This window comes from Engystomops pustulosus, chromosome 1 (genome assembly GCF_040894005.1).
Source record: "Engystomops pustulosus chromosome 1, aEngPut4.maternal, whole genome shotgun sequence".
In the NCBI taxonomy this organism is placed as follows: domain Eukaryota; kingdom Metazoa; phylum Chordata; class Amphibia; order Anura; family Leptodactylidae; genus Engystomops; species Engystomops pustulosus.
Window position 1 is genome coordinate 282,351,402 of NC_092411.1, and position 27,040 is coordinate 282,378,441.

The 27,040-nt window shown below is 46.7% G+C and overlaps 1 protein-coding gene across 6 annotated transcripts in view; it reads left to right on the plus strand.

Annotated features, from left to right (window-relative positions):
- SLC4A11 (solute carrier family 4 member 11) overlaps positions 1–27,040 on the plus strand; it is a 248,717-nt gene that overhangs the window by 176,528 nt on the left and 45,149 nt on the right. For 5 of the 6 annotated variants that reach the window (XM_072126353.1, XM_072126356.1, XM_072126357.1 and 2 more), the window contains exons 2-5: positions 10,879–10,929; positions 21,049–21,207; positions 23,978–24,024; positions 26,452–26,683. In XM_072126353.1, coding sequence (XP_071982454.1) covers positions 10,879–10,929; positions 21,049–21,207; positions 23,978–24,024; positions 26,452–26,683 — 489 coding nt within the window. The remainder of the gene's footprint in view (positions 1–10,878; positions 10,930–21,048; positions 21,208–23,977; positions 24,025–26,451; positions 26,684–27,040) is intronic. The other variant, XM_072126354.1, reaches the window with a different exon arrangement.

Below are 27,040 nucleotides of genomic sequence, written 5' to 3' on the forward strand. Positions count from 1 at the left end.
GCCCAAATCGACTGACAAGTGTCACCCAGAGATGTTCCCGGGAATCCTCCGCACCCGCAGCGCCACGCCGGCTTCTCCATCTTCTCAGATGATGAACACTCCACGTTCTGTCATGAATCCTCAAGTCGCAGGAATATAGATGAAAATTTATCAAACTCGTTTGATTAAGTGAACTTCTCCGATTCCCCGATGGGAGGAGCCAAAAGCGGTCTTTAGTCAACTTCTGGTAAAGTTTTTCGTACGATTGAAAACCTTTCCAGTGTCTTAAAATAGCCTCATTTATGAGCAAAAAATGCAGACCCTCGTCCGCCCGCTCGCCCCTCTTGCGTGCCCTCCGATCGCCCCTCTTGCGTGCCCTCCGATCGCCCCTCTTGCGTGCCCTCCGATCGCCCCTCTTGCGTGCCCTCCGATCGCCCCTCTTGCGTGCCCTCCGATCGCTCTCGTTCCTCCCACCCTCCACTTGGTCCTTTCTGGTCCAAATGGCAATTTCCTCTTCTATAATGGAGGAGACAGTAACTTGTTTCTTCACGCCCCGTTACAGCTCATTAGAGCCAATAATTCAATATATTCTTGCTATTCAGGGCACATTGGGATATGAGATCGGCTCATCAGCTGTGGGGTATGTGGGAAAAGTTGAAAGCTGCTTTGAAATGATAAAAATAAAAAAAAATGTGATGTCATATGTCATGCCAATTATAGCAAAGCTAATCACTTAATGTCCACCTCACGTCACCAGTATAGTAATTATTACTAGGCCACATCTCTAAGACTTTCTATAATGCCCCCTATGTACAAGAATATAACTACTATAATACTGCCCCCTATGTACAAGAATATAACTACTATAATACTGCTCCCTATGTACAAGAATATAACTACTATAATACTGCCCCCTATGTACAGGAATATAACTACTATAATACTGCCCCCTATGTACAGGAATATAACTACTATAATACTGCCCCCTATGTACAAGAATATAACTACTATAATACTGCCCCCTATGTACAAGAATATAACTACTATAATACTGCTCCCTATGTACAAGAATATAACTACTATAATACTGCCCCCTATGTACAGGAATATAACTACTATAATACTGCCCCCTATGTACAAGAATATAACTACTATAATACTGCCCCCTATGTACAGGAATATAACTACTATAATACTGCCCCCTATGTACAAGAATATAACTACTATAATACTGCCCCCTATGTACAGGAATATAACTACTATAATACTGCCCCCTATGTACAAGAATATAACTACTATAATACTTCCCCCTGTGTACAAGAATATAACTGCTATAATACTGCCCCCTATGTACAAGAATATAACTACTATAATACTGCCCCCTATGTACAAGAATATAGCTACTATAATACTACCCCCTATGTACAAGAATATAACTACTATAATACTGCCCCCTATGTATAAGAATATAACTACTATAATACTGCCCCCTATGTACAAGAATATAACTACTATAATACTGCCCCCTATGTACAGGAATATAACTACTATAATACTGCCCCCTATGTACAGGAATATAACTACTATAATACTGCCCCCTATGTACAGGAATATAACTACTATAATACTCCCCCTATGTACAAGAATATAACTGCTATAATACTTCCCCCTATGTACAAGAATATAACTGCTATAATACTTCCCCCTATGTACAAGAATATAACTAGTATAATACTGCCCCCTATGTACAAGAATATAACTACTATAATACTGCCCCCTATGTACAAGAATATAACTACTATAATACTGCCCCTATGTACAAGAATATAACTACTATAATACTGCCCCCTATGTACAAGAATATAACTACTATAATACTACCCCCTATGTACAGGAATATAATTACTATAATACTGCCCCCTATGTACAAGAATATAACTACTATAATACTGCCCCCTATGTACAAGAATATAACTACTATAATACTGCCCCCTATGTACAGGAATATAACTACTATAATACTGCCCCTATGTACAAGAATATAACTACTATAATACTGCCCCCTATGTACAAGAATATAACTACTATAATACTACCCCCTATGTACAGGAATATAATTACTATAATACTGCCCCCTATGTACAAGAATATAACTACTATAATACTGCCCCCTATGTACAAGAATATAACTACTATAATACTGCCCCCTATGTACAGGAATATAACTACTATAATACTGCCCCCTATGTACAAGAATATAACTACTATAATACTGCCCCCTATGTACAAGAATATAACTACTATAATACTGCCCCCTATGTACAAGAATATAACTACTATAATACTGCCCCCTATGTACAGGAATATAACTACTATAATACTGCCCCCTATGTACAAGAATACAACTACTATAATACTGCTCCCTATGTACAAGAATATAACTACTATAATACTGCCTCCTATGTACAAGAATATAACTACTATAATACTGCCCCCCGTGTACAAGAATATAACTAATATAATACTGCCCCCTATGTAGAGGAATATAACTACTATAATACTGCCCCCTATGTACAGGAATATAACTACTATAATACTGCCCCCTATGTACAGGAATATAACTACTATAATACTGCCCCCTATGTACAAGAATGTAACTACTATAATACTGCCCCCTATGTACAAGAATGTAACTACTATAATTCTGCCCCCTATGTACAAGAATATAACTACTATAATACTGCCCCCTATGTACAGGAATATAACTACTATAATACTGCCCCCTACTGCTACAGCACTGATAGTAATCAGAGTACTACCCCCGCCCCTCCTGGCAGCACATTTGGGTGATGTGGGGAGATGAGCGGCTCAGGACTGTTATGTTCGCTGCTCTCTGTAATTACAATCAAGCTCTGAGGAAAATTAATCTCCCGGCTTAATGGTATTTTAAATAACTTTCCACCAAGTGCGCATTATACCATTAAGTCTATTGAACTGGAGGGAGCGCGGCAATATACAGTCATCACGGAAAGTAAATTTTTATTTTTATTTTTTACTTATTTTAGTTAATCCTTTATGGAAATCAAATGTTCCTCCTTCAATGTCACTTATATCTTTTGATATATTTTATTTTTCTGGATTAATGAGTCTCTCCTGCCCCCCCCCCCCCACCCGCTTCCTTTCACCATCTATACTTCCTGACCCCCATAACAGGAAAATTCTTAAAATGAATGAAAAGAGAGAGAATTTCACCTGCTACTTCCAGAAAACCTCTTTAGATCTGTTTCACTTTATCCATTGACGAGGAGATATCTGCTCGCTCTATAGGGGACTGACTCCTTAGATCTTCACTGATCACTGGAATTCCGACCCTTCATTTGGATGGTTGACGGATCCAGAGATTCCAAGCATCTCCTAAAAAAAAGTTGGAGCATGTAACCATTACTTACATCTCCTGAGACTCCTCAGGTTGGACTGTGATACTTCAGTACAGCCGTGACTTTTTGACCCACCAGTAGACCCCCAACATCATCCCGAAATCTAAACGTCTCCAAAGAGTGATGTCATCTTTGATATTATCTAAAGCACTCGATGTTCTACAGAGTACAATGACCACATTGTCGCCACCCCACCAGGGACACGCCACTGCTCCGGTGACAGATCTAATCATACAATGGTCTTCCCATAATAGTCCTCCAGGGTTACTCCATGCTGGTGGAGTTGGGGGGACGTTTTAACAAACCGCTTGATGACAGAAGTTGTGTGCGCTTCTTTAATTGTGGCTTTTTTTTGGCAGTAGTGTTGTTTTTTTTTTTTTTTTTTTTTTTTTTTAGAAATCAAAAATTAACTAACTTGGCAGCTTCTTTGATGTTGGGTAAGCGATGGGGGACCTGTCGTTGGCGCTCATTGTAGTTTGCTAATCCTGCTGTGGACATTTTTCAGATGCCTTCATTAGAGATTTGTTTTTGGTCTTCATCGATGTAGAACTTTCTGTTTTACTATTTGATGAATTATTTGAGATTTGGACCACGTCAGGCTGTTTTCCCCAAAGATTGGTGGATTTCATACAATTGTCTACCTAAGACTTTCCCCAATAGGACCACCTTCTTCTTTTCTTCTATGCCACTCCTGGCCTTCACTCTTCGGTTCTCTTTGCTGTAGACCCCATATCCTTCACGTAGGCTTGAGCTTCTGAAGAGGAGATCCAGAAAAATGGGCTGTCCCTTTGTCCATTGGGATGTCGTCCTATTGATCTTCTGATGTATCTGAGCTTTCATTTCTCTTGATACAACCTAAGAGTTGCCTATGGGTGATGGCTCGTGAAGGCTACCTTCATCCACTACTTCTAGAAAAACCTGTATGTTAAGGACCTTTAGTAATAGAGGGTCGGTTGGTGGAGGCATCTTTCAGACTTGTGTTATGAAGTATTCATTATCCAAGAATGATCTCTGTCCCATTGGAGTGTTGGGAGTTTTGGAAATGGACAAATGTGGATGTCCTATTCCAGTGGTGGCAAACCTATGGCACGGGTGCCAGAGGTGGCACTCAGAGCCCTCTCTATGGGCACCCGCACCATCACCCCAGTGCAGAGTTCGCCAGACAGGACTCAGGGTCTCTTGCAGTCCCAGGCAGCCCAGGACCCTAGAAGGAAGTTACAATCATAACCAAAGCTTTTTCCCCTTCTTTGTACTGTATTGGTGTCCTCAGGTGCCCATACAATTTAAACCTGTGACAGAGTAGGGAGTAATAAGTTACTGCTTAAATTGTCGAATCGTCACTTTACGAAAAATCTGTGGGTTTTGGATGTAGTTTGGGCACTTGGCGTCTAAAAGGTTTTCCATCGCTGCCCTATTCTGTTTCCAATACCAGTTAGGGGCTTGATTTGATGTTTCTGTAACTCCCGAAGTTATGTTGCTTTTCTTAAAGGGTTATCCCTATACTGGTTATTGATGTCCTATCCTCAGGGTAGGTGAGGGACCTACCTTTTGCGAATCACATCTTGAGCAATAAGATCTTTTGACCTACCTCTGTTGAGGCAATGAGGAGCTTTCACCTTCACGATGAAGGAGTCTTCAATTTCTATCCATCTCCTCATCGGGCACCTTCCCCTGTAACCACGACTTTCGATGGGTTAATTGCATGAATATCCCTTTACGAAATCTGCAATTAGCATTATTTTACTCAATCTCTCTAGATTCAGCGTCTACACCTTTTTATTTCACCACCACCAGATTCATGGTGGTCCATGGATACATTTGGCCTATACAGGCGGTCCCCTACTTAAGGACACCCGACTTACAGACAACCCATAGTTACAGACGGACCCCTCTGCCCCATGTGACCTCTGGTGAAGCTCTCTGGATGCTTTACTATAGTCCCAGGCTGCAATGATCAGCTGTAAGATGTCTGTAATGAAGCTTTATTGATAATTCTTGGTCCAATTACACCAAAAATTTTGAAACTCCAATTGTCACTGGGGCAAAAGAAAAAAAATTGTCTAAAACTTCCATTATAAAATATACAGTTTCGACTTACATACAAATTCAACTTAAGAACAAACCTCCAGACCCTATCTTGTATGTAACCCGGGGACTGCCTGTGTGTATATATATATATATATATATATGGGGGGGCGCTCATGATGAACGTATTTCCAAAACGAGATGTGAATTCCCAATAATTTATGTCCCCAATTTCTTTCGATCTACCAAGGGAGCAATGTCCAGGTGATGCTCCCTTTTTATAGAGCGGATACCCATGAGTAAGTGTCCCCCGGGGCACGTGTCCCTGGCTGCGTCACTTAGTTGCTGACTACGGTCTTCTCTATTCTCTGTGATTTATAATTAGATTTCTATGATAAAACATTCATGTAATTAGAGCTGCAGGGCGGCTGACGAAATCCAGAATAATGGCTCATGAGCCGATCGGCTGGGAGTCTTCCGTAAGCTGTCATTACCGACAATCGCTCTGCGCGGTCTACATGCCGAGCATCACGTGGCCGAGTGCCGGGATCATGAACTGGAAGTTTGACTTGTGTGTCAACTAAGAAGTCAGAACCTCCAAGGAACTTGTCTCCTTGTGTAATCTGACAGAGAGGCGCCCGGGGGTGAGGCACAGACGGATCATTCACACATTGGAGGAATTCCAGACCAAGTCTTTACTGTTGCACTATTTATCTACACAACATTGAGATGAAGTCATGTGTGTCTTTGATTGTGTAGGAAGTGTTAAGAACCTGCTTCATTACACACGGTCTTTACTGCCGAGACACCTAAGACTATCCTTCACCTGGGCAGATGTTTTTCAAATTTTGAAAATTCTCATCCTGATGTCAAACTTGTTCGGACGAAGCATTGGACATAATCTCCGGCCAGCAATGGCCTAGAAGAAGGCTACAAGGTCCTGTGTCCGTCATACTGATCTTCGACGGGTGACCATTTAGAAACTATAGTTCTCAAACTACTGACCCAAAGTCCTATGGTCGGGGTTACAATGTAGGTTCCCAGGGCACTTATATTATAATCGGGATGATCTTGGTGGAATCCCTAATCACATGTAAACTATCTTGAGACAATGAGGGTCATTTACTAAGGGCCCGATTCGTGTTTTCCCGACGTGTCGCCTGAATATTTCTGATTTGCGACGATTTTCCCTGTATTGCCCCGGTATTTTGGCGCACGCGATCGGATTGTGGCGCATCGGCGCCGGCATGCACACGACGGAAATCGGGGGGCGTGGCCGAACGAAAACCCGACGGATTCGGAAAAACCGCCGCATTTAAAAAAAAAAAAAAAAAAGTGTTGCGGGGCTTGCACTTACCTTCACTAGGAATAGGCCAGTGAACTTGAGTGCGTTCCGATGCTTTTCAGAACAGCAGCGCCACCTCGTGGACGACGGAGGAACTGCCTTAATGAATCCCGGACAGACCCGAATCCAGCGCAGAGAACGCGCTGCTGGATCGCAAATGGAGCAGGTAAGTAAATCTGCCCCAATGAGTTTGTGTTGTACTTGGTGGTATGTTATAATCAAGCATTGGTCCGCATGTGTTTTATTTATTTCTTTTCAGCATTTTTGGATTCTTCAAGGCGGTCCACATTTCAGTAACTTCCTTTCTCAAAGTCTAAGCTTGTTTTGGAGCTGACACATATATAATAAATTGATGTGTTTGTCCTTGGGGTCAGAAGTTGAAGAACTCCTATTTCCAAATGATCAACCATCAAAGATCTGTATGATGGACATAAGGCCTCGTAGCTACTGGTGTCCGGAAGTCTTATCGTTTCTTGGAATAAGATCGACCAAATTGATGTAAAATAGTCATTTTTCGCTAGCCTTGGCATAGACCTACACTATTGGGTCCATGAAGGTCCCAATATTGGGGCAGCAGCACCAATAAAACTATGGTGTAATGTAAACAATAAGGAGAACAAGCCCAAGCTCCTTCAAATATCTGATCAGCAGCGGTGCCGGTTTTTCCCCAATATAATTCTATCCACCATGGCATGGCCCTTTCGATATTTTGGTGCTAAATTATTATTTATTATATATATGCATTATACATTTTTTCAATTACTGTTGTGTAGTACTTCATCTCTCCTGCGGGGGCGCTGCAGGGAAACGTAACAGTTGATCACTTCTGATCCATTTAGACTTTTTGTCATGGGACCTTTGTAACGAGGCGTTCTTCAAGTGTGTCCAAGAGTTTGTGGCTGGTCCTGCCCTTCACCTGTAGCTTTCTGGTGTCTCTTGGTGTATGTAGGTTGCTGGATGCAGGAGGGTCTCCTCCAGTGGGTGAGCAGCTGTATGATGTGGATGATGAGGGGTCTCTATAGAGGAGCTGGCGGGAGGGAGGGAGAGCGTCTGGATGGAGACTGTCAGCATCTCCTTGTACACGAGTGACTACATCTCCCTAATGAAACGCCTGCGGGGCTCCATGTGTTTCCAGCTTGGAAGCATCCGGGGAATGTGCGTTTTGTTTTGTTTTTGGGGGGCACAGCCTCTGATCAGTAATCCTGGAATAAATGTCTGCTGGTGGCTTTATTACAAGCCTCGGAGCAGATGAATTTAATAACTCTATCCCGGTGCGCGGCCGCTCCGGCAGGAATGCAGCGTCTACAAATCACTGGCTGCGCACTCCAGTTGTTTGGCCCACATCGCCTTTGAGATTTCGGAGCGTTTTGGAGACTTGCTCTACGGTCAGATACAATACGACAAACTCTACTATTGGTTGTTCTACAATCTCCCTCGGCTTCTCGATCCTCGAGTCGTCCAGGTCCTCCTTGTGCCGTTTCGGTAATGGACTGACGCGTCTGATTTGCTGGTCGGCCCTCGGCTTACGTCTCCAGTAAAAGATTAAGGAGGACAATTATTATTTTTTTTTTTTTACTTTTACAGTAAAATCTCAGATTTGTTGAGTCAGAGAACTGGCTCCTCATCAAAACGGCCATTAGCTGAGTGTTGCGTCTTCCTCGTGTTTCGGATATTTAGATGTAATTGGGCCCGGGCTTTTTGCTGACGTTCCAGGATTTAAGGTTTTAATTTCCATTCATTACACGCCTCTTGTCCTCCGAGGTCGTAGTCTATGTGAACGTATTGTAATAGGTCTATGATGTAATAGTTGTGTCAGTGATGTAACCGCTTCTTGCCCAAAGGAAAGATCAGTGTCTGTGATGTCATATCTCGTTTGTCAGTGTCTGTGATGTCATAGAATAAGTCTGATGTCTTTATCTTCTCCCCCAGTGAATAGTTGTGCATATGTAGCATAGAATTTTCACAGAAATATGATGTCATAGCGTTGAGTGCATGTTTGTGTGTCTGTGATGTCATAGGGCTTGGACAAGTCTGTGTCTTGTGAGTGGCTGGCCAGTACACTTGTACGTGGTATGTCTGTGATGTCATAGCGAACAAATCAATCCACGTGTCAATGGTGTCGCAGATTATTAATGAATGATCGGGGAACATGTGTCTTGTTTGCCTGTGATGTCATAGTTGGTTTGTCTGATGTCACCACTGCCTTGTAAATGGGTAGTTGTCTCGCTGATGTCGTAGCTCATGCAATGGGGAGGAGTTTGTGTATGATGTCATAAGTAAATGAAGAGGGGTTGTAGCTGGAAGCGTAGGGGGCTGTAGTGGGGCACCAGTTGGTTCTTGGTTGGAGAGTTTTCCTCCCGGCTCGGGCAGCGAGTTGGACCTTTACCCCCTTGGTTACGCTCCTGGGGGTTTGTAGCCGGTTCTTCTAAGCTGTCGAGTGTATGTGATGTGTTTAGTAGGAGCCATTAAAGGGTTATTCTGTGTTTGTGCCTATAGCTCAGCAGATTTTCCTATTTTTGGCTCCCCAGCGAGCGGCTTGTGGTGAGGTTGTTGGACGTGAAGAACACTTTTTGTGAATTCTTGCCCGGTGTTCTTCAGGTCGGGTCATTAGTGTGAGGCACGTGCCAGAACTGGGCCAACCTCTTGTGGTACTGTAATATGCAGACCTCCGAGCCCCCGGCAACCCAACCTCTTGTGGTCCTGTAATATGTAGACCTCCGAGCCCCCGGCGGCCCAACCTCTTGTGGTCCGGTAAAATGTAGACCTCTGAGCCCCTGGTGGCCCAACCTCTTGTGGTCCTGTAATATATAGACCTCTGAGCCCCCGGCGGCCCAACCTCTTGTGGTCCTGTAATATGTAGACCTCCGAGCCCCCGGCGGCCCAACCTCTTGTGCTCCTGTAATATGTAGACCTCTGAGCCCCCGGCGGCCCATCCTCTTGTGGTCCTGTAATATGTAGACCCCTGAGCCCCCGGCGGCCCAACCTCTTGTGCTCCTGTAATATGTAGACCTCCGAGCCCCTGGCGGCCCAACCTCTTGTGGTCCTGTAATATGTAGACCTCTGAGCCCCCGGCGGCCCAACCTCTTGTGCTCCTGTAATATGTAGACATCCGAGCCCCTGGCGGCCCAACCTCTTGTGCTCCTGTAATATGTACACCTCCGAGCCCCTGGCGGCCCAACCTCTTGTGGTCCGGTAATATGTAGACCTCTGAGCCCCTGGTGGCCCAACCTCTTGTGGTCCGGTAATATGTAGACCTCCGAGCCCCCGGCGGCCCAACCTCTTGTGGTCCGGTAATATGTAGACCTCTGAGCCCCTGGTGGCTCAACCTCTTGTGGTCCGGTAATATGTAGACCTCCGAGCCCCCGGCGGCCCAACCTCTTGTGGTCCGGTAATATGTAGACCTCTGAGCCCCTGGTGGCCCATCCTCTTGTGGTCCTGTAATATGTAGACCTCTGAGCCCCCGGCGGCCCAACCCCCTGTGCTCCTGTAATATATAGACCTCTGAGCCCCCGGCGGCCCAACCTCTTGTGCTCCTGTAATATGTAGACCTCCGAGCCCCCGGCGGCCCAACCTCTTGTGGTCCTGTAATATGTAGACCCCCGGCTCTAGCCTTGGACTTGGGGTATTCGATGGCATCCAGGGGCTCCACGGACACTACTCTTATCCTTACAGATGGCCAGAACCTTCCCTTGGAATCCTGGAGGCTCTGGCTTTTTGATATTTGGGTTTTATACTCTTCTCATAGAGGTCTATAAACCGCAGGACGGTTTGATACCGAATCCACTTGGTCTTTCCAGGACTTGCTCTCGGAAGCTGCTGTTTTGGTTTATGGAGATGCGTCGTTTACATGCAGTGCTTTCTGGGAAAATACATGCAAATTAGTTCATAACTTTCTCTCTGGTGCCACCTATAGGTTGTAGAGAGGCAGTGTTTTATCCAGAACTGCTTCCTAGGAGAGAGATTTCCAGGATCCTTAAAATGTGGGGCTCCAGATCGGTTCTTGAGGGACCTCCATGTATCAGATATTCACTGTGTAGATTTCTATAAATATGTACAATTATTAATTCTCTGATTTATTCCTTCTCTCTGCAGAGTCTCCTCCGGCAGCGATGTCCAGGAATGGATACTTCTTTGAAGAAACTGGTGAGTTCTCATTCTACCTGCTTAATACGCAGTACTCTAGTCACATCCAGAGCTGCTGCCACCATATGCAGGTGTAGTACTACCTAGTGATAACTCGGACGCATGTAGCTGCATGAACATCAGGTCGGTGTGAAATGTCCTTTCTAGTTTCCTCTTTTATGTGAGTTATCGCCCTGAGACGAGTCCTGAGATGATACTTTTCCTGAGATAAGAGGAGTCAAGTTTAGAGGCTGCAGGGGAAGTTGGTGGCATCAGAATAGAGGCTTCAGATGTCTCTATAGCACCTAGAAACATGCTGTTGGTGTCATATTAAAGGCAAAAATCTCATCTTTCAGCCTGTGGTTCTGTGAGCTACACAGAGCCGGAGATACAGACAGTTAAAGGGGTTGTCCACTTGACATTGTTTGTTAAAAAGAAAAGTTCTGCAATTTTCCACTATATTTTCTGTATCAGTTAGAAGGCTTCTGTGTATTTAGAGTGGATAGAAATGTGTCCTTGGTCATGTGATGTCACACAGGTGCACGACTTATTATATCTCTGGCCATTTGATGTCACACAGGTGCACGGCTCGTTTTATATATCCCTGGTCATGTGATGTCACACAGGTGCACGGCTCGTTATCTATCCCTGGTCATGTGATGTCACACAGGTGCACGTCTCGTTATCTATCCCTGGTCATGTGATGTCACACAGGTGCACGGCTCGTTATAACACAAAGCTTTGATTACTCTCTGTGATGTAACGACTCGTCTACCTGCGTGTCCATCACGTGACCATGGACAGATTTCTATCCACTGGAAGTAGCAGGACAGCAAGCAGTTTCCTTTGTTTCCTTACTGTAACATCAATTATTGAAAAGTGGACGACCCCTTTAATCCCAGCTGCCCATAAAGATCTAATTCCCACCTTTGCTTCCTGTATATCCTGGTTTCCCTATAGTCTTTAATATGACACCAGCAGCATGTGCTATAGAAGCGAAGATGGTGCCATCCCCCTGTATAAACTCCTTTCAGAGGCCGTATTCTGAATGCAGCTTCGGATGTGACTAGAGTCAAAACAATGAATTTTCACCAGCTAGAGCAGCGACTCACGAGATGAATGGAGGGCGCCAGGAGGAAAGTCGTCTGAACCGGTTTTACTATTGCGCTAAATCTGGATACAAAAATGAGCGACGTTCACCAGATCCACCGACTGAGTGGAGATCAAAGCCCGCGGCCGCCCGTCTTATGAGGCGCGATAAACGTGGGAAATTGGATCTGTGCGGCTCCATTAAACATGTCTTGTCTCGGGGATGTTCTTAGATGAGCGGAGATGTGAGTGGCCCCAACTTGTAGGATCACGGCACAGCGTCCCGGACACAGTGCCACATGTAATGGGGGGGGTCACCAGTGTAGGGTCACCCCACTAGTAATAGCATTTACTTACAGGGGGTTTCTGACAGTGGGAATCTTTTATTCAACATCCATCAGGTTTGACCTACAAGCCGTCCTTGGATATCTTTTATAATCTTACCTTTTATTAGTAGCAGCAGGACTGTGAAGCTCACATTTGGATCATAGCTTTTTATTTTTTCTATTGTACTTGAGGTGTGTCCTCACACTGCTGTGCTCTTGACTCTTTGCAATGAACTCATGAACTCATAAGATAGGATTCATCCTGAAGACTTTTCATGGTCTGTACTCAGAGCAGAAGGTAGGGGCTATAAAGCGGCTCAATGCAGAGAGCTAAGAGCACAGCAGTGTGAGGACACGCCCCCAGTGCAATTGAAAAACCACTATCTGCAGTTTAGTATGGTAAAAACTGGTGACGGGTTACCTTTAAAACTACTTCCCCTCTCCCCATTTCTGCGGCTTTGGTTGTAGGACCACCAGTCCTGTGCCCAGCAGGAGGGTCCAGTTTTGGGGCACACTTACTACTATACTGAGGATAGATTATCGGTACAATTGGTGTAAAATGGGCCAGACAACCCCTTTAAGGAGGCATCATTACACCCCAGCATTGAGGCTGTAAGGCACCGTGCTGTCTGTGGCGCCGGTGCTGGTGCAGTTGATGAGACGTCTCTCCATGGAGTCCTGACTCTGCACGTGTATCTGTCACCATGTGATATCTTTCCATCAGATCGGGATTCGGTGACGCTCGCCTGTCCTCGTAATTCATTCCTCTGCCTTGAACTTCACTCGGATATGTTCTACTTTTCTCTAATTGATTTCTTTGCTTTCTTGATGGACATGGACTTTCATTTACATTGTTATAGAAGGGGGGGGCCCACTGAGGACACAGAAATTATAGAATAAAGGAAATTAAAACTCTGTGTAAGAATAATAATCATAGGACACTACTCAGCTCCTCCTGCTCTATAACATGCTGCCTGCAGATAGGACACTATGTACAATCTACTCAGCTCCTCCTGCTCTATAACATGCTGCCTGCAGATAGGACACTATGTACAATCTGCTCAGCTCATCCTGCTCTATAACATGCTGCCTGCAGATAGGACACTATGTACAATCTACTCAGCTCCTCCTGCTCTATAACATGCTGCCTGCAGATAGGACACTATGTACAATCTACTCAGCTCCTCCTGCTCTATAACATGCTGCCTGCAGATAGGACACTATGTACAATCTGCTCAGCTCATCCTGCTCTATAACATGCTGCCTGCAGATAGGACACTATGTACAATCTACTCAGCTCCTCCTGCTCTATAACATGCTGCCTGCAGATAGGACACTATGTACAATCTACTCAGCTCCTCCTGCTCTATAACATGCTGCCTGCAGATAGGACACTATGTACAATCTACTCAGCTCCTCCTGCTCTATAACATGCTGCCTGCAGATAGGACACTATGTACAATCTACTCAGCTCCTCCTGCTCTATAACATGCTGCCTGCAGATAGGACACTATGTGCAATCTATGCAGCACCACCTGCTCTATAACATGCTGACGGCAGATAGGACACTATGTACGATCTACTCAGCTCCTCCTGCTCTATAACATGCTGACTGCAGATAGGACACTATGTACAATATGCTCAGCTCCTCCTGCTCTATAACATGCTGCCTGCAGATAGGACACTATGTACAATCTGCTCAGCTCCTCCTGCTCTATAACATGCTGACTGCAGATAGGACACTATGTACGATCTACTCAGCTCCTCCTGCTCTATAACATGCTGACGGCAGATAGGACACTATGTACAATCTACTCAGCTCCTCCTGCTCTATAACATGCTGCCTGCAGATAGGACACTATGGACAATCTGCTCAGCTCCTCCTGCTCTATAACATGCTGACGGCAGATAGGACACTATGTGCAATCTATGCAGCACCACCTGCTCTATAACATGCTGCCTGCAGATAGGACACTATGTACAATCTATGCAGCACCACCTGCTCTATAACATGCTGACTGCAGATAGGACACTATGTACGATCTACTCAGCTCCTCCTGCTCTATAACGTGCTGACTGCAGATAGGACACTATGTACGATCTACTCAGCTCCTCCTGCTCTATAACATGCTGCCTGCAGATAGGACACTATGTACAATCTGCTCAGCTCCTTCTGCTCTATAACATGCTGCCAGCAGATAGGACACTATGTACAATCTATGCAGCACCACCTGCTCTATAACATGCTGCCTGCAGATAGGACACTATGTACAATCTTCTCAGCTCTTCCTGCTCTATAACATGCTGCCAGCAGATAGGACACTATGTACAATCTATGCAGCACCACCTGCTCTATAACATGCTGCCTGCAGATAGGACACTATGTACAATCTTCTCAGCTCTTCCTGCTCTATAACATGCTGCCTGCAGATAGGACACTATGTACAATCTACTCAGCTCCTCCTGCTCTATAACATGCTGCCTGCAGATAGGACACTATGTACAATCTTCTCAGCTCTTCTTGCTCTATAATGTGCAGATTGCGCTGACCGGCTCCATGTCACTGTAGAAATAAGTTACATTCCTGATTTAGGTGTGACAGATATTGAGTATTAGTAATGATATGCAGTGATATGTGACGATGTCCTGTGTATAGTCCCTGGTGGTTCTGATGCCGGGGTCCTCCTCCTGCATTCTGGGTATTTCCCTGAGATCCGGCGTCTCTCCGCTCGGGAAGCCTGGGGATATTTGCAGAGCTTCTAAGACGCCGTCTCGATTCGGAGATTTATTAAATGGAGCAAAGGGCATTTCCGTAATGAATTGCTGCGTAAGACTAATAATCTCTGGGGCGCGGCCGCTATCAGAACCTGGATCCGGTCCTGCACAGACAACAACAAGAACTACTACTGCCTCCCCGGCAGGTGTGGCCGCTCATCCTCACCACCAACACCTACTAGGCTATTTTTAGGTTTATTTATGCAAAGTTTTCTTTGGAGACTCCCAGACTAATTTACCTGCTCAACTACTTATTCTTAAAGGGACAGTAACCTTTATATAAGAGGAGATGGGTCACCTCAAAACTGCACCTAAAACCACCGTGCAGTTCTAACTGCAACATGTGAACGCACCCTAAGGGACACTGTCAGCAGGTGTTATCATGAGTGTTTCAGTGTTGGGTATTAGCCCTGGAGATTTGTTTTTTTTTTTTACCTGTGTGTATGTTGTTGATATTAGCAGGATTTGTATTACAGTTGTAGTTTTTTCCTCACACTGCTGTGCTCCTATCTCTCTGCCGCAGAGCCCCTCCCCTCCTAATAGACTACCATTACAAACGTTACAACATGGTTACATGTCCAGCACCTTTAAGCTTCTTGTCTCCCCATCTGACTCCCTTGCAGGGAATTTGGAGGGAGAGGTGGGGGGGACAAAGGTATCACCTGGCCTCTGGCCTCCATTGTACAATCGCCCAACCGATTGCATGGACAGTAAGTAGGGCTACTTTGTATGGAAGCAGACAGCTAGGGATGCAGGAGGAAGAAAGCCAGACAAGTGACCCAATGTTGTATTTGACCTGTAGGTTGCGGTTCCGACTATTATTAGGATTATTTTTAAATACACAAGTATAACTATCCCTATATTGTTCCTTCTCATGCCTGTTAAAAAAGTTGACTCGCCATCTATGCAAATGACCACTTGTGAGTCCGATCATTGTCTTTCCTTTCTATCGAGACCGAAATATTCATGTCCTTCCAGCTCAGCCGTGCCTTCTGCTCATTCCCTCTCCCTCAGGGTTGAGAGAGAGATGCTGCCTGTGTGATTCTCTGAAGAGTATTCCTGAGGGAGCTGATTTCTCTTCATCCAGTCTGTCACCCACAGCCAGCGTCTCTCTTATTCCTGAGGAAGAAAACAATCCCCTTCTCCACTCAGGAAGCTGGAGGAGTGGGTGATCTAGAAGAACATGAATAAGCATAGACGGTGAGTTAACTTTACAAACGGACTGTGGTACTTTTCAGGCATGGGGAGGAACAACATGGGGATAGTTGTAGTGTTCTATTATACCAGTTTTCAAAGATATACTCATCTGACCTCTTAGAGTTGACCCTACATGTTAGATCTATGTGATGGGAAGGGGGCATCATGTATAGTAATGGTGGAGATGAGTGAGGATATGTTGGGCTATGCCTGCTGTTATGTTGGGAGCAGTGTATGGATAGCCCTGTCTATGTTGTGTCTAGTTTCCTCTTCTCCAGTAACATACATCTTCACCAAGCAGACGGCCGGGAAAACAAACCCGATGTGAGAAGTTGTGCTTTATCAATGGTGCGGACGAGTGGCGCGGCGGAGGCCTGTTATCAGCGCTACAGCTGTTTGTGTTGTTTTTATTCTCATTCCATAAATTCCTCAATCGCTTTTCCCAAGTGCAGCTTCCAAAACGCTCAACAACATCGTCTTCTGCAGGTGCCGGCTCCACAACCTCACTGCCTGACGCCAGCCCCGGAGCGCATACATAATCCCGCTATTATATGTCTTCCCTCTTCAGTAAACATTACATAACAAGTCGGCGGAGAGCGTCCATAACTAAGCAACACGACTGGTGCACAATGCCAGGCGGCTGCACAGAAAGCCTCGACTTGTTGACACCTGATCAGTCAATTGTAAAAATGACTCCGCTGTGTCCTAGTTGGATTGGGTGACTTCCTTGCAATAACCCGGGGGGAAAGAGGTGACCTTATTGAGACAAATAGGCCATACTTGGCATCACTAATCTATTCATTTAGGATCCATTCAATTATTTGGGTGTCTGAGGGACTGGGTGTACATAACGATACGGAGAGGAAACCAATGCCCACAGGAAGACGGAGAGGAGAGGAAACCAATGCCCACAGGAAGACGGAGAGGAGAGGAAACCAATGCCCACAAGAAGACGGAGAGGAGAGGAAACCAATGCCCACAAGAAGACGGAGAGGAGAGGAAACCAATGCCCACAGGAAGACGGAGAGGAGAGGAAACCAATGCCCACAGGAAGACGGAGAGGAGAGGAAACCAATGCCCACAAGAAGACGGAGAGGAGAGGAAACCAATGCCCACAAGAAGACGGAGAGGAGAGGAAACCAATGCCCACAGGAAGACGGAGAGGAGAGGAAACCAATGCCCACAGGAAGACGGAGAGGAGAGGAAACCAATGCCCACAGAAAGACGGAGAGGAGAGGAAACCAATGCCCACAGGAAGACGGAGAGGAGAGGAAACCAATGCCCACAGGAAGACGGAGAGGAGAGGAAACCAATGCCCACAGGAAGACGGAGAGGAGAGGAAACCAATGCCCACAGGAAGACGGAGAGGAGAGGAAACCAATGCCCACAGGAAGACGGAGAGGAGAGGAAACCAATGCCCACAGGAAGACGGAGAGGAGAGGAAACCAATGCCCACAGGAAGACGGAGAGGAGAGGAAACCAATGCCCACAAGAAGACGGAGAGGAGAGGAAACCAATGCCCACAGGAAGACGGAGAGGAGAGGAAACCAATGCCCACAGGAAGACGGAGAGGAGAGGAAACCAATGCCCATAGTCATGGGGAAAACCTACAAACCCTAGAACAATGTTTCCTTGTTCAGCACCTGAAATGTTGGCTCTTCACCATGACACCACCCAATGAGGTGTCCGTACACATCAAGGGTCAGCCTAAGATTCCTACAAGCTAGGATAGCCCAGAGGCATTGGCCTCGTTGCCATCATATATTATCAGCTAGGTCCATCACTTGGGGGTCTACTGAGATATTGACTGGACCTGAGTGAACCTCCGGCATCTTCATCTTTCTCTCTGTCATCTTCATGTAGATCTTCTGGATTTAGAATTGACTATTAGCTGGTGGGATAGACCTACCTGCTGTGACTGACCCCCACCACTCTCCCCTCTCCTGAGACTTCTATGTTATCTGATTATCTTCCTAGTACAGGCAGTCCCCGGGTTACATACAAGATAGGGTCCGGAGGTTTGTTCTTAAGTTGAATTTGTATGTAAGTCGAAACTGTATATTTTATAATTGAAGTTCTAGACCATTTTTTTTCTTTTCCCCCAGTGACAATTGGAGTTTCAAAATTTTTGCTATAAATGGACTATGAATAAACCTTCATTACAGACACCTTACAGCTGATCATTGCAGTCTGGGACAATAGTAAAGCGTTCAGAGACTTCACCAAAGGTCACAGTGGGCAGCCGGGTCCGTCCGTAACTATGGGTCGTCTGTAAGTCGGGTGTCCTTAAGTAGGGGACTGCCTGTAAGGCGGAATTCAGAAGAGATTTCACAAGATTATGAGAACAACATCCACTGAGAACTGCTCTCCTGTAGGTTGACCTGCCCAAGGTTGACCCATTTATTTGATCGCACCATTTGCGTTATGCTAATAATTATTAGTTGGTAATAATTTGCATAGCATTTCCCTATAGCAGCTTTGCTCGGATTATAGGACTCCTTATACTTGGCACTTTCTGAGCTCTGTCTCCATGCAATACTTCACTCATCCAGTAGTGGCCACTGCAGGTAAAGCCCTCGGTTGCTTGGTTGATCTTCCCTGATCGCTGTGATTAGAGTAGAAGGACGCCTTTAGACCTTATGACTGGAGCTTTCAGGGTTAATCATTTAATAATTTTTTCTGAGCGGAATGCCTCCTACGCACTCTCAAAGTGCTGACGTGTGCCGTTTTTCTCTGTTTTTGGCCACGTTTGCCCCCCACTTGCTGCTCTATTTACATTAATTGCGCCCCAGCGGCTCCTTTGATGGCCGCACTCATTAGGAGACGACGCTCTCGCTGGCAAATAAAGGATCTCGTGGCTGAAGATGATCTGAAATCTCTTTTTAATGAATTCCAGCGACTGATAAAGATGCGGCCTAATTAGATTATTGGGGTCATTAATGAGAGTAAGATTGAATGGGAGATAATGGGGCAGGAGATGAGCGGCGCCCAGGACCTAGAATGAAGTTTAGAAGAGCAAAGCTGAGAAGACGTCATGTAATGATTGTCTCTCCACAGACTACATGATGGTGTATTTGTATGTGGGGAAAAGTACTTGTTCTAAATAATGGCTGCCAGAGGGAGAAGGAGACTGACTTGTAAATGCAGTCCTCCAGTAAGTTTCACAAAGGGGAGTGTGACTTCCTAGAGTTATTACTGAGGGGGTGGTATTTATACCTTCCATATGGATGAATTATATGGATGGAAATTTACTGATCACTTTACAGTTGTCTGGAGGATTAGGACAGAAGGGGAAGGAGACTGACTAAGAGATACTGGGGACTGTATGTAAGGCTGCCAGCAGAAAAGAGAAATTCTAAAACCGTTTATACAAGTAATAATTTTACTAGAAGAAGTCATCAAGGACTGGCGACAGCACTGACTGAGCATTCGCAAAGTGATGGAGAAGATTGACTCCAAGGGAAGTTACTGCGGACAATCCTTTACAGCTTCTGGAAGGGTGGGGGTGGGTAGACCAGCAATTTACGGAACACTATATCTACAGTTACCAGATGAGACTGACTGGAGAGCACAATGAAGACAGAAATGAGACTTGCAGGAAATTTACTTAACCTCTTTTAAAGCTGCCAGAAGGGAAGGAGACTGATCAAGGAGTTTATTGGGGACTAAAGTTACAGCTACCAGAGGGGGTAGCAGACTGACCAAACAATTTATTGGGGACTGCATTAGAACTACCAAAAGAAGAAGCGGTCTGACCATAGAATTTATTGGGGGCCATATTTACAACTACCAGAAGGGGAAGGAGAGAGTCCGTATAATATATTGGGGAGGAGACTGAATAACCCATTTACCTTGAGTAGGGCTTATATGTAAAGCACTGAGGGGGAAGGATATTAGTGGTGGTAAGAGGCCAGGAGACCTCATGTCAGAGATGAGGAGGTGGATCTATCAAGATGCCGGGATGCTTTCAGTGGTTTTCTATGCGGAGACATGACATCCGGGGGAATAAAGATTGGACATGACTGATCTTTCCTTACTCCATACATGTGGGTCAGTCCCAAAATAAAGTGATTTGGAAAACGTAGTTTTACTTCGTGACTGCGGGGGTTAAAGCCTCTGCTCTTTTGGCCGGAGTCCATGGAATGAAGTGAAGTAACAATTGATTTAATAAGTGTCTTTGTGTAGAAGCTGAGTGTTGCGTCACTCCTGCTCTGTGCTGTTATTGTCTCCTCCGTAAGGACCAGTGTATGAGTGATTGAGCGCACACTCACACTCCAATGCCCCAGGGAGGATTTCTTAATGGCCGCAGTGTTTTGGCAGCTATAAAATAGTTGTTTTGTTTCACCTTCTAAAGTTTGTGTTTTGTCCAGTAATGGCAGAGAGCGCTGCTTGTTATTACACACTGGAATAGATCCGGCTTCCTGCTGTAAACTGGAACTTATCCTGAACTGTTGTCTGGAATGACTACTACATCCATACTACATCTCCGAATTTATTCACTAGACAGGAGAAAGGCAGTGGCCTTGGACTCCACCCTGGCCGGAGCTGCTGGCAGTGGCCTTGGACTCCACCCTGGCCGGAGCTGCTGGGCAGTGGCCTTGGACTCCACCCTAGGCCGGGCAGTGGCCTTGGACTCCACCCTAGGCCGGACCCGCCGGGCAGTGGCCTTGGACTCCACCCTAGGCTTATAATCTGAGCTATCCTCATTGTCTTCTTCCAGCACCCCTCTAACATCTCTTCCCTTTATTTGCAGGTTATCTTAAGTGCGACACCGATGACGGCTGTGATAACAAGGAGGAAGAAGGGGGCGGAGGAGAGGAGCTCTTCGACACTGTCCATTCCTCCATAGTCTCTGGGGAAAGTATCCGCTTCTTTGTGAATGTCAATCTAGAAGGGCCACAGAATACTACAGGTGGGTGCTGCTGTGCACAACATATCCTGCTTAAAGGTGATGTCCAAATTTAAGATAAACAAAATTATGGAAGCTGTCTTCCAAAAACATCCTCGCTTTTCTCTGCAGGCTGCGTCTGGTATTGCAGATTCCCTCTATAAACCTTAGTAGAGCAGAGCTGCCATACCGAACACGACCTGTAGAGGGTGCGGTGCTAAAGTGTAATATACTTCCCCTTTAAACTGTCCCCATATCAGTGTGCTTTAGATAAGACAAAACCTAAAGGCTTTAGATAAGATTTCCCAGTCTGTATAATGCTGGTACCTGCTGTACCACAATGAAAGAATAATGTAGACGTAACAATATAGAGAACGGCACAGACCGTGATCCTGAGTAACAGAGAGGAAAGAGCTCATAAATCTGTATGTACAAGGGACAGTAATGTGCAACCCAGGGGGGGGTGGCTAAGAAACCGCTTAAAGTATCTGTCCATCATCCTAGATATAACCTACATTTTGTTGCCTGAGTTTACATCCTGTATTATACTGCAGGGCTGCAGTCACTATTCTGCTGGTGTATGTACATACATGCCCCCATCTGTATACTGTATAGCGGCCTCCTTCTTGCAGGTTCAGCTCGCTGGCAGGTCCTCATGTTTAGCACTGGGCACTGATCAGCAGTATAAATAATTCAGTATTTTCCTGGGCAGTGCCAGATGGCAGGCGCTCTCGGGCACCGGCAGAGATAGTGTGTCTCCCTGTCTGATGATATCTCAGCCCGTCTAATCAAATCCTCGCTCCTCTGTGTTCCAGAGGGTGAGCGTGGCATCATGCCACGGCACAGCTCATTAATGTGATGGGACTGCGCTCACACCCCCCGGTATAAGTGCTCTGCACTGCAGATAGAAGTGATGAGGGATGTGCTCCAGTGTGGAGGAGGTAGAAGGGGATATACAATATGATATATACATATAGTGGGGTCAGTGCCTGCTCCTGCACAATCCCAGGGAGACCATTGAGTAGCGGCAGGAGGTCTGGAGTAGATGGAGCTGTGCGGAGCACACAATAGGCTCCCGCTTCCTCACATGGATGTTACACAATGCCTGAGGCAGCCTCACCTCTTATAACTTCTGCTCCGGGGCTTTGAAGCCCACACGAGGGTCTCGCTCTGTATGGCTTCCTGTCTGCACGGCGGCGGCACGCTGGCTGTCCTATGGCCATAGTGATTGTGCGGAGGCCTGAAATAGAGATGTAACAACACGTGGAAGCGTCCGGATAATGGACAGCGCAGAACTGGGGAGGTGATTGTCTGGGAACGCTCCACGGCCACAGTCTGGTGGATGGGAGTATAGCCGTTGGGTCAGTCACTGTCCCCACAGTCGGGTTAGTTGGTGCCCCCGCTGGACTCTTTGCCCTCATCTTTGTGTCCGACTTGGTGTAGACTCGGCCCGGTCTTCGGATTGCACAACGTGTAGACTATATAACGGGCCCCAGCGCTCGTATTGTTTGTTCTTCCATCCTGTAATTGCATTAGTCTTGCGTTACATCTCTGCCAGGCGCACAGAAGATGAGGAATTAGTAATAAGCAGATGGAGCGTGCCATCCCCCGTTATGTGGTGCCAGGTTATTCTGCCTCGTTCTGCAATCACCTTGGTGGGTGCGGGTTGTTATGGTGCCATAGATCCTAGATGCCCCTGGCATGGCTCCCCGCCTGCCGGAGGAGTGTGACCCATACAAGGCACCTGTGCTGTGTGCCACCCACATCACATCTCACTACCTGTGTACTGCTCCCAGGGGGCTCAGCCGGGAGGGTCAGGGGCTCTGTATCTGCGAGCAGATGTGCTCAGGCTGCAATACAACAAGATTTGTATTGAATTAAAGGGAGCATCACCTCCCCCATGATCCATACAACCCATACAGATCTACTGCAGCTTCACACAGGGCAGAGAGTAACCGAAATGTCACACACCACAACATGATCTCTAATACTTATCCTGTACTGATCCTGAGTTACATCCTGTATTATACTCCAGAGCTGTACTCACTATTCTGCTGCTGGTGCAGTCACTGTGTATATACATGACATTACTTATCCTGTACTGATCCTGAGTTACATCCTGTATTATACTCCAGAGCTGTACTCACTATTCTGCTGCTGGAGCAGTCACTGTGTACATACATGACATTACTTATCCTGTACTGATCCTGAGTTACATCATGTATTATACTCCAGAGCTGCACTCACTATTCTGCTGCTGGAGCAGTCACTGTGTACATACATGACATTACTTATCCTGTACTGATCCTGAGTTACATCCTGTATTATACTCCAGAGCTGTACTCACTATTCTGCTGCTGGAGCAGTCACTGTGTACATACATGACATTACTTATCCTGTACTGATCCTGAGTTGCATCCTGTATTATACTCCAGAGCTGCACTTACTATTCTGCTGCTGGTGCAGTCACTGTGTACATACATGACATTACTTATCCTGTACTGATCCTGAGTTACATCCTGTATTATACCCCAGAGCTGCACTCACTATTCTGCTGCTGGTGCAGTCACTGTGTACATACATGACATTACTTATCCTGTACTGATCCTGAGTTACATCCTGTATTATACTCCAGAGCTGCACTCACTATTCTGCTTCTGGTGCAGTCACTGTGTACATACATGACATTACTTATCCTGTACTGATCCTGAGTTACATTCTGTATTATACTCCAGAGCTGCACTCACTATTTTTCCAGATTTTGCAATATCTAATTTCTCTCTTCTTGCTCCAGCAGAAAATGAGAGCCATGGCTGTGTTCTGCTTCACACCTCAAGAAAAGTAAGTGAACCCTCAAGGAAATCTTATCCTGTTTTATATCTGTCATTTCTTCTTTTAGACTTTAAAGGACATCTGCCACCAGGATGAAGTATAGTAAACCAAGCACACTGACCTAATGGTCACTTGTGTCCCGTTCTGCCGACCGTCTCCAGGACCATTGTTGAGAAGAGCCCACGTGGTCATGTTCCTGGCCGGGCATGAGACGCCTCCCATTGTTGACTTGATGATTGTTAGAGCCGGAGGTTGCCGCTCCACAAGCCGTGTAGAATTAAGTTTTATGGCTTGCCTTGTTTTCTTCTCTCTGGTTACCGTCTCTGGTAGACGTGATCTCCAGAATGTGGAATTCATCTTAATTAAACCCATCTCTTTATAACAGGAGGCGGCTCAGCCCCGCGGCTTCTCCCAGTCCTTCATGTAAATATCGGAGACCGCTAGAAGACGCCTCTCCTTTATTGAATTAGTGTGCGTTAGATGTAGCGGCGCTTTAATTTACTAGTCAGTCAGGCTGGGAGGAGGAGAGGTGCCAGGCTCTGTCAGTCAGGCTGGGAGGAGGGGAGGTGCCAGGCTCTGTCAGTCAGGCTGGGAGGAGGGGAGGTGCCAGGCTCTGTCAGTCAGGCTCGGAGGAGGGGAGATGCCAGGCTCTGTCAGTCAGGCTCGGAGGAGGAGAGGTGCCAGGCTCTGGCAGTCAGGCTGGGAGGAGGAGGAGAGGTGCCAGGCTCTGTCAGTCAGGCTCGGAGGAGGAGGGGAGGTGCCAGGCTCTGTCAGTCAGGCTCGGAGGAGGAGGGGAGGTGCCAGGCTCTGTCACTCAGGCTCGGAGGAGGAGGGGAGGTGCCAGGCTCTGTCACTCAGGCTCGGAGGAGGAGGGGAGATGCCAGGCTCTGTCAGTCAGGCTCGGAGGAGGAGAGGTGCCAGGCTCTGGCAGTCAGGCTGGGAGGAGGAGGAGAGATGCCAGGCTCTGTCAGTCAGGCTGGGAGGAGGAGGAGAGATGCCAGGCTCTGTCAGTCAGGCTGGGAGGAGGAGGAGAGATGCCAGGCTCTGTCAGTCAGGCTGGGAGGAGGAGGAGAGATGCCAGGCTCTGTCAGTCAGGCTGGGAGGAGGGGAGGTGCCAGGCTCTGTCAGTCAGGCTCGGAGGAGGGGAGGTGCCAGGCTCTGTCAGTCAGGCTCGGAGGAGGGGAGGTGCCAGGCTCTGTCAGTCAGGCTCGGAGGAGGGGAGGTGCCAGGCTCTGTCAGTCAGGCTCGGAGGAGGGGAGGTGCCAGGCTCTGTCACTCAGGCTGGGAGGAGGGGAGGTGCCAGGCTCTGTCACTCAGGCTGGGAGGAGGGGAGGTGCCAGGCTCTGTCAGTCAGGCTCGGAGGAGGAGAGGTGCCAGGCTCTGTCAGTCAGGCTCGGAGGAGGAGGGGAGGTGCCAGGCTCTGTCAGTCAGGCTCGGAGGAGGAGGGGAGGTGCCAGGCTCTGTCAGTCAGGCTCGGAGGAGGGGAGGTGCCAGGCTCTGTCAGTCAGGCTCGGAGGAGGAGGGGAGGTGCCAGGCTCTGTCAGTCAGGCTCGGAGGAGGAGGGGAGGTGCCAGGCTCTGTCAGTCAGGCTCGGAGGAGGGGAGGTGCCAGGCTCTGTCAGTCAGGCTCGGAGGAGGAGAGGTGCCAGGCTCTGTCAGTCAGGCTCGGAGGAGGAGGGGAGGTGCCAGGCTCTGTCAGTCAGGCTCGGAGGAGGAGAGGTGCCAGGCTCTGTCAGTCAGGCTCGGAGGAGGAGAGGTGCCAGGCTCTGTCAGTCAGGCTGGTTTTTCTCCAAGCTTGGAAGACCATGTCCTTGAAATGTTGAAGCTAGATCCGCACAATAACCAGCCCTCACTCCCATCATCCTGGTATCTATGGGGACAGAATAGCTGCTTCCTGGCCAATCAAAATTTGTTGATTTTACTAAAATTATGTGCACTTTTTTTATTTTTTGATATTCTCAATACTTGATGTAATTTTTTGACCCACGTTCTAAAATCTAAACCAATATTGCCATTTCTGCATGAATTTTTTTTTACGGAGAAAACAAATACATGAATCGCCCCATGACAAATTTAGTGAAAGGAATCTGTCAGTAGTTGTGACTGTACAGTCCTGCAGGCGGTGTAGTTTAGTTGAGAGGGGGGGTGTCCTCACACTGCTGTGCTCTTGGCTCTCTGCATTGAACTTCTTCACCTCTACTCTTGAGTAAAAGCTGAAGCTGTTTTCTGGTTGGATACTAGAGCAGTCAGTTGAGTACAAAGGAGTAGTTTACGTCAGACACTTGTATCTGATGTCTTGTGTTGGCTTTTAAGGCCCCATTACGGTTAGTGACCGGTGTGTAACTACTTGTGCCTCTTTTTGGATCCCTGTGTGGCTCCTCTACCCGTCTCTTCTCTCCAGGTGATGGTCTCCTTCTTGTGTTTTTTTTTTTCCAAGTACCTAAAATTAAAGAACTTTGAAGAAGAGGTGCGAGCTCATCGTGACCTGGACGGCTTCCTTGCCAAAGCCAGCATTATCCTGGACGAGACGGCGACCTCTCTGGACGACGTCCTGCGGGAGATGCTCAAGCACTTTGTGGAAGACCCGGAGAACGCTGAGCCCAGCTGCAACTTCGACAAAATCATGAGCACTTTATTCACAGACTCTGGAGCTCCGAGGGAAGGGAATGGTATGGAAGAGTCTTACTATATATATCCCAATCATATTAGGTTCATATGTCACCCCCCTCCACGCTTATTACTTATTACTCTTCTCTGTCTTTATGGGTTTTTTCCCCTTCTTATTAATATTGTCCTTTACTAGAGACGGCTCCCAGAAAGGGATGCCTGGACCGGAGAGGGAGCCCTCCCCGCTAGTGAGGGCGACCCGGACCAAGGCGGCCCATATTGGAGAGGGTGTCCCTGTATTCTTTATATTTACAAATCCTTGGCACATAGTGGTACAGTGTGGGCACCATATACCATGTCTGTCCGTGTTATAGAGAATGGATGTGGACATGGCGCTAGCAGCTCCCCTAGCTCTGGTG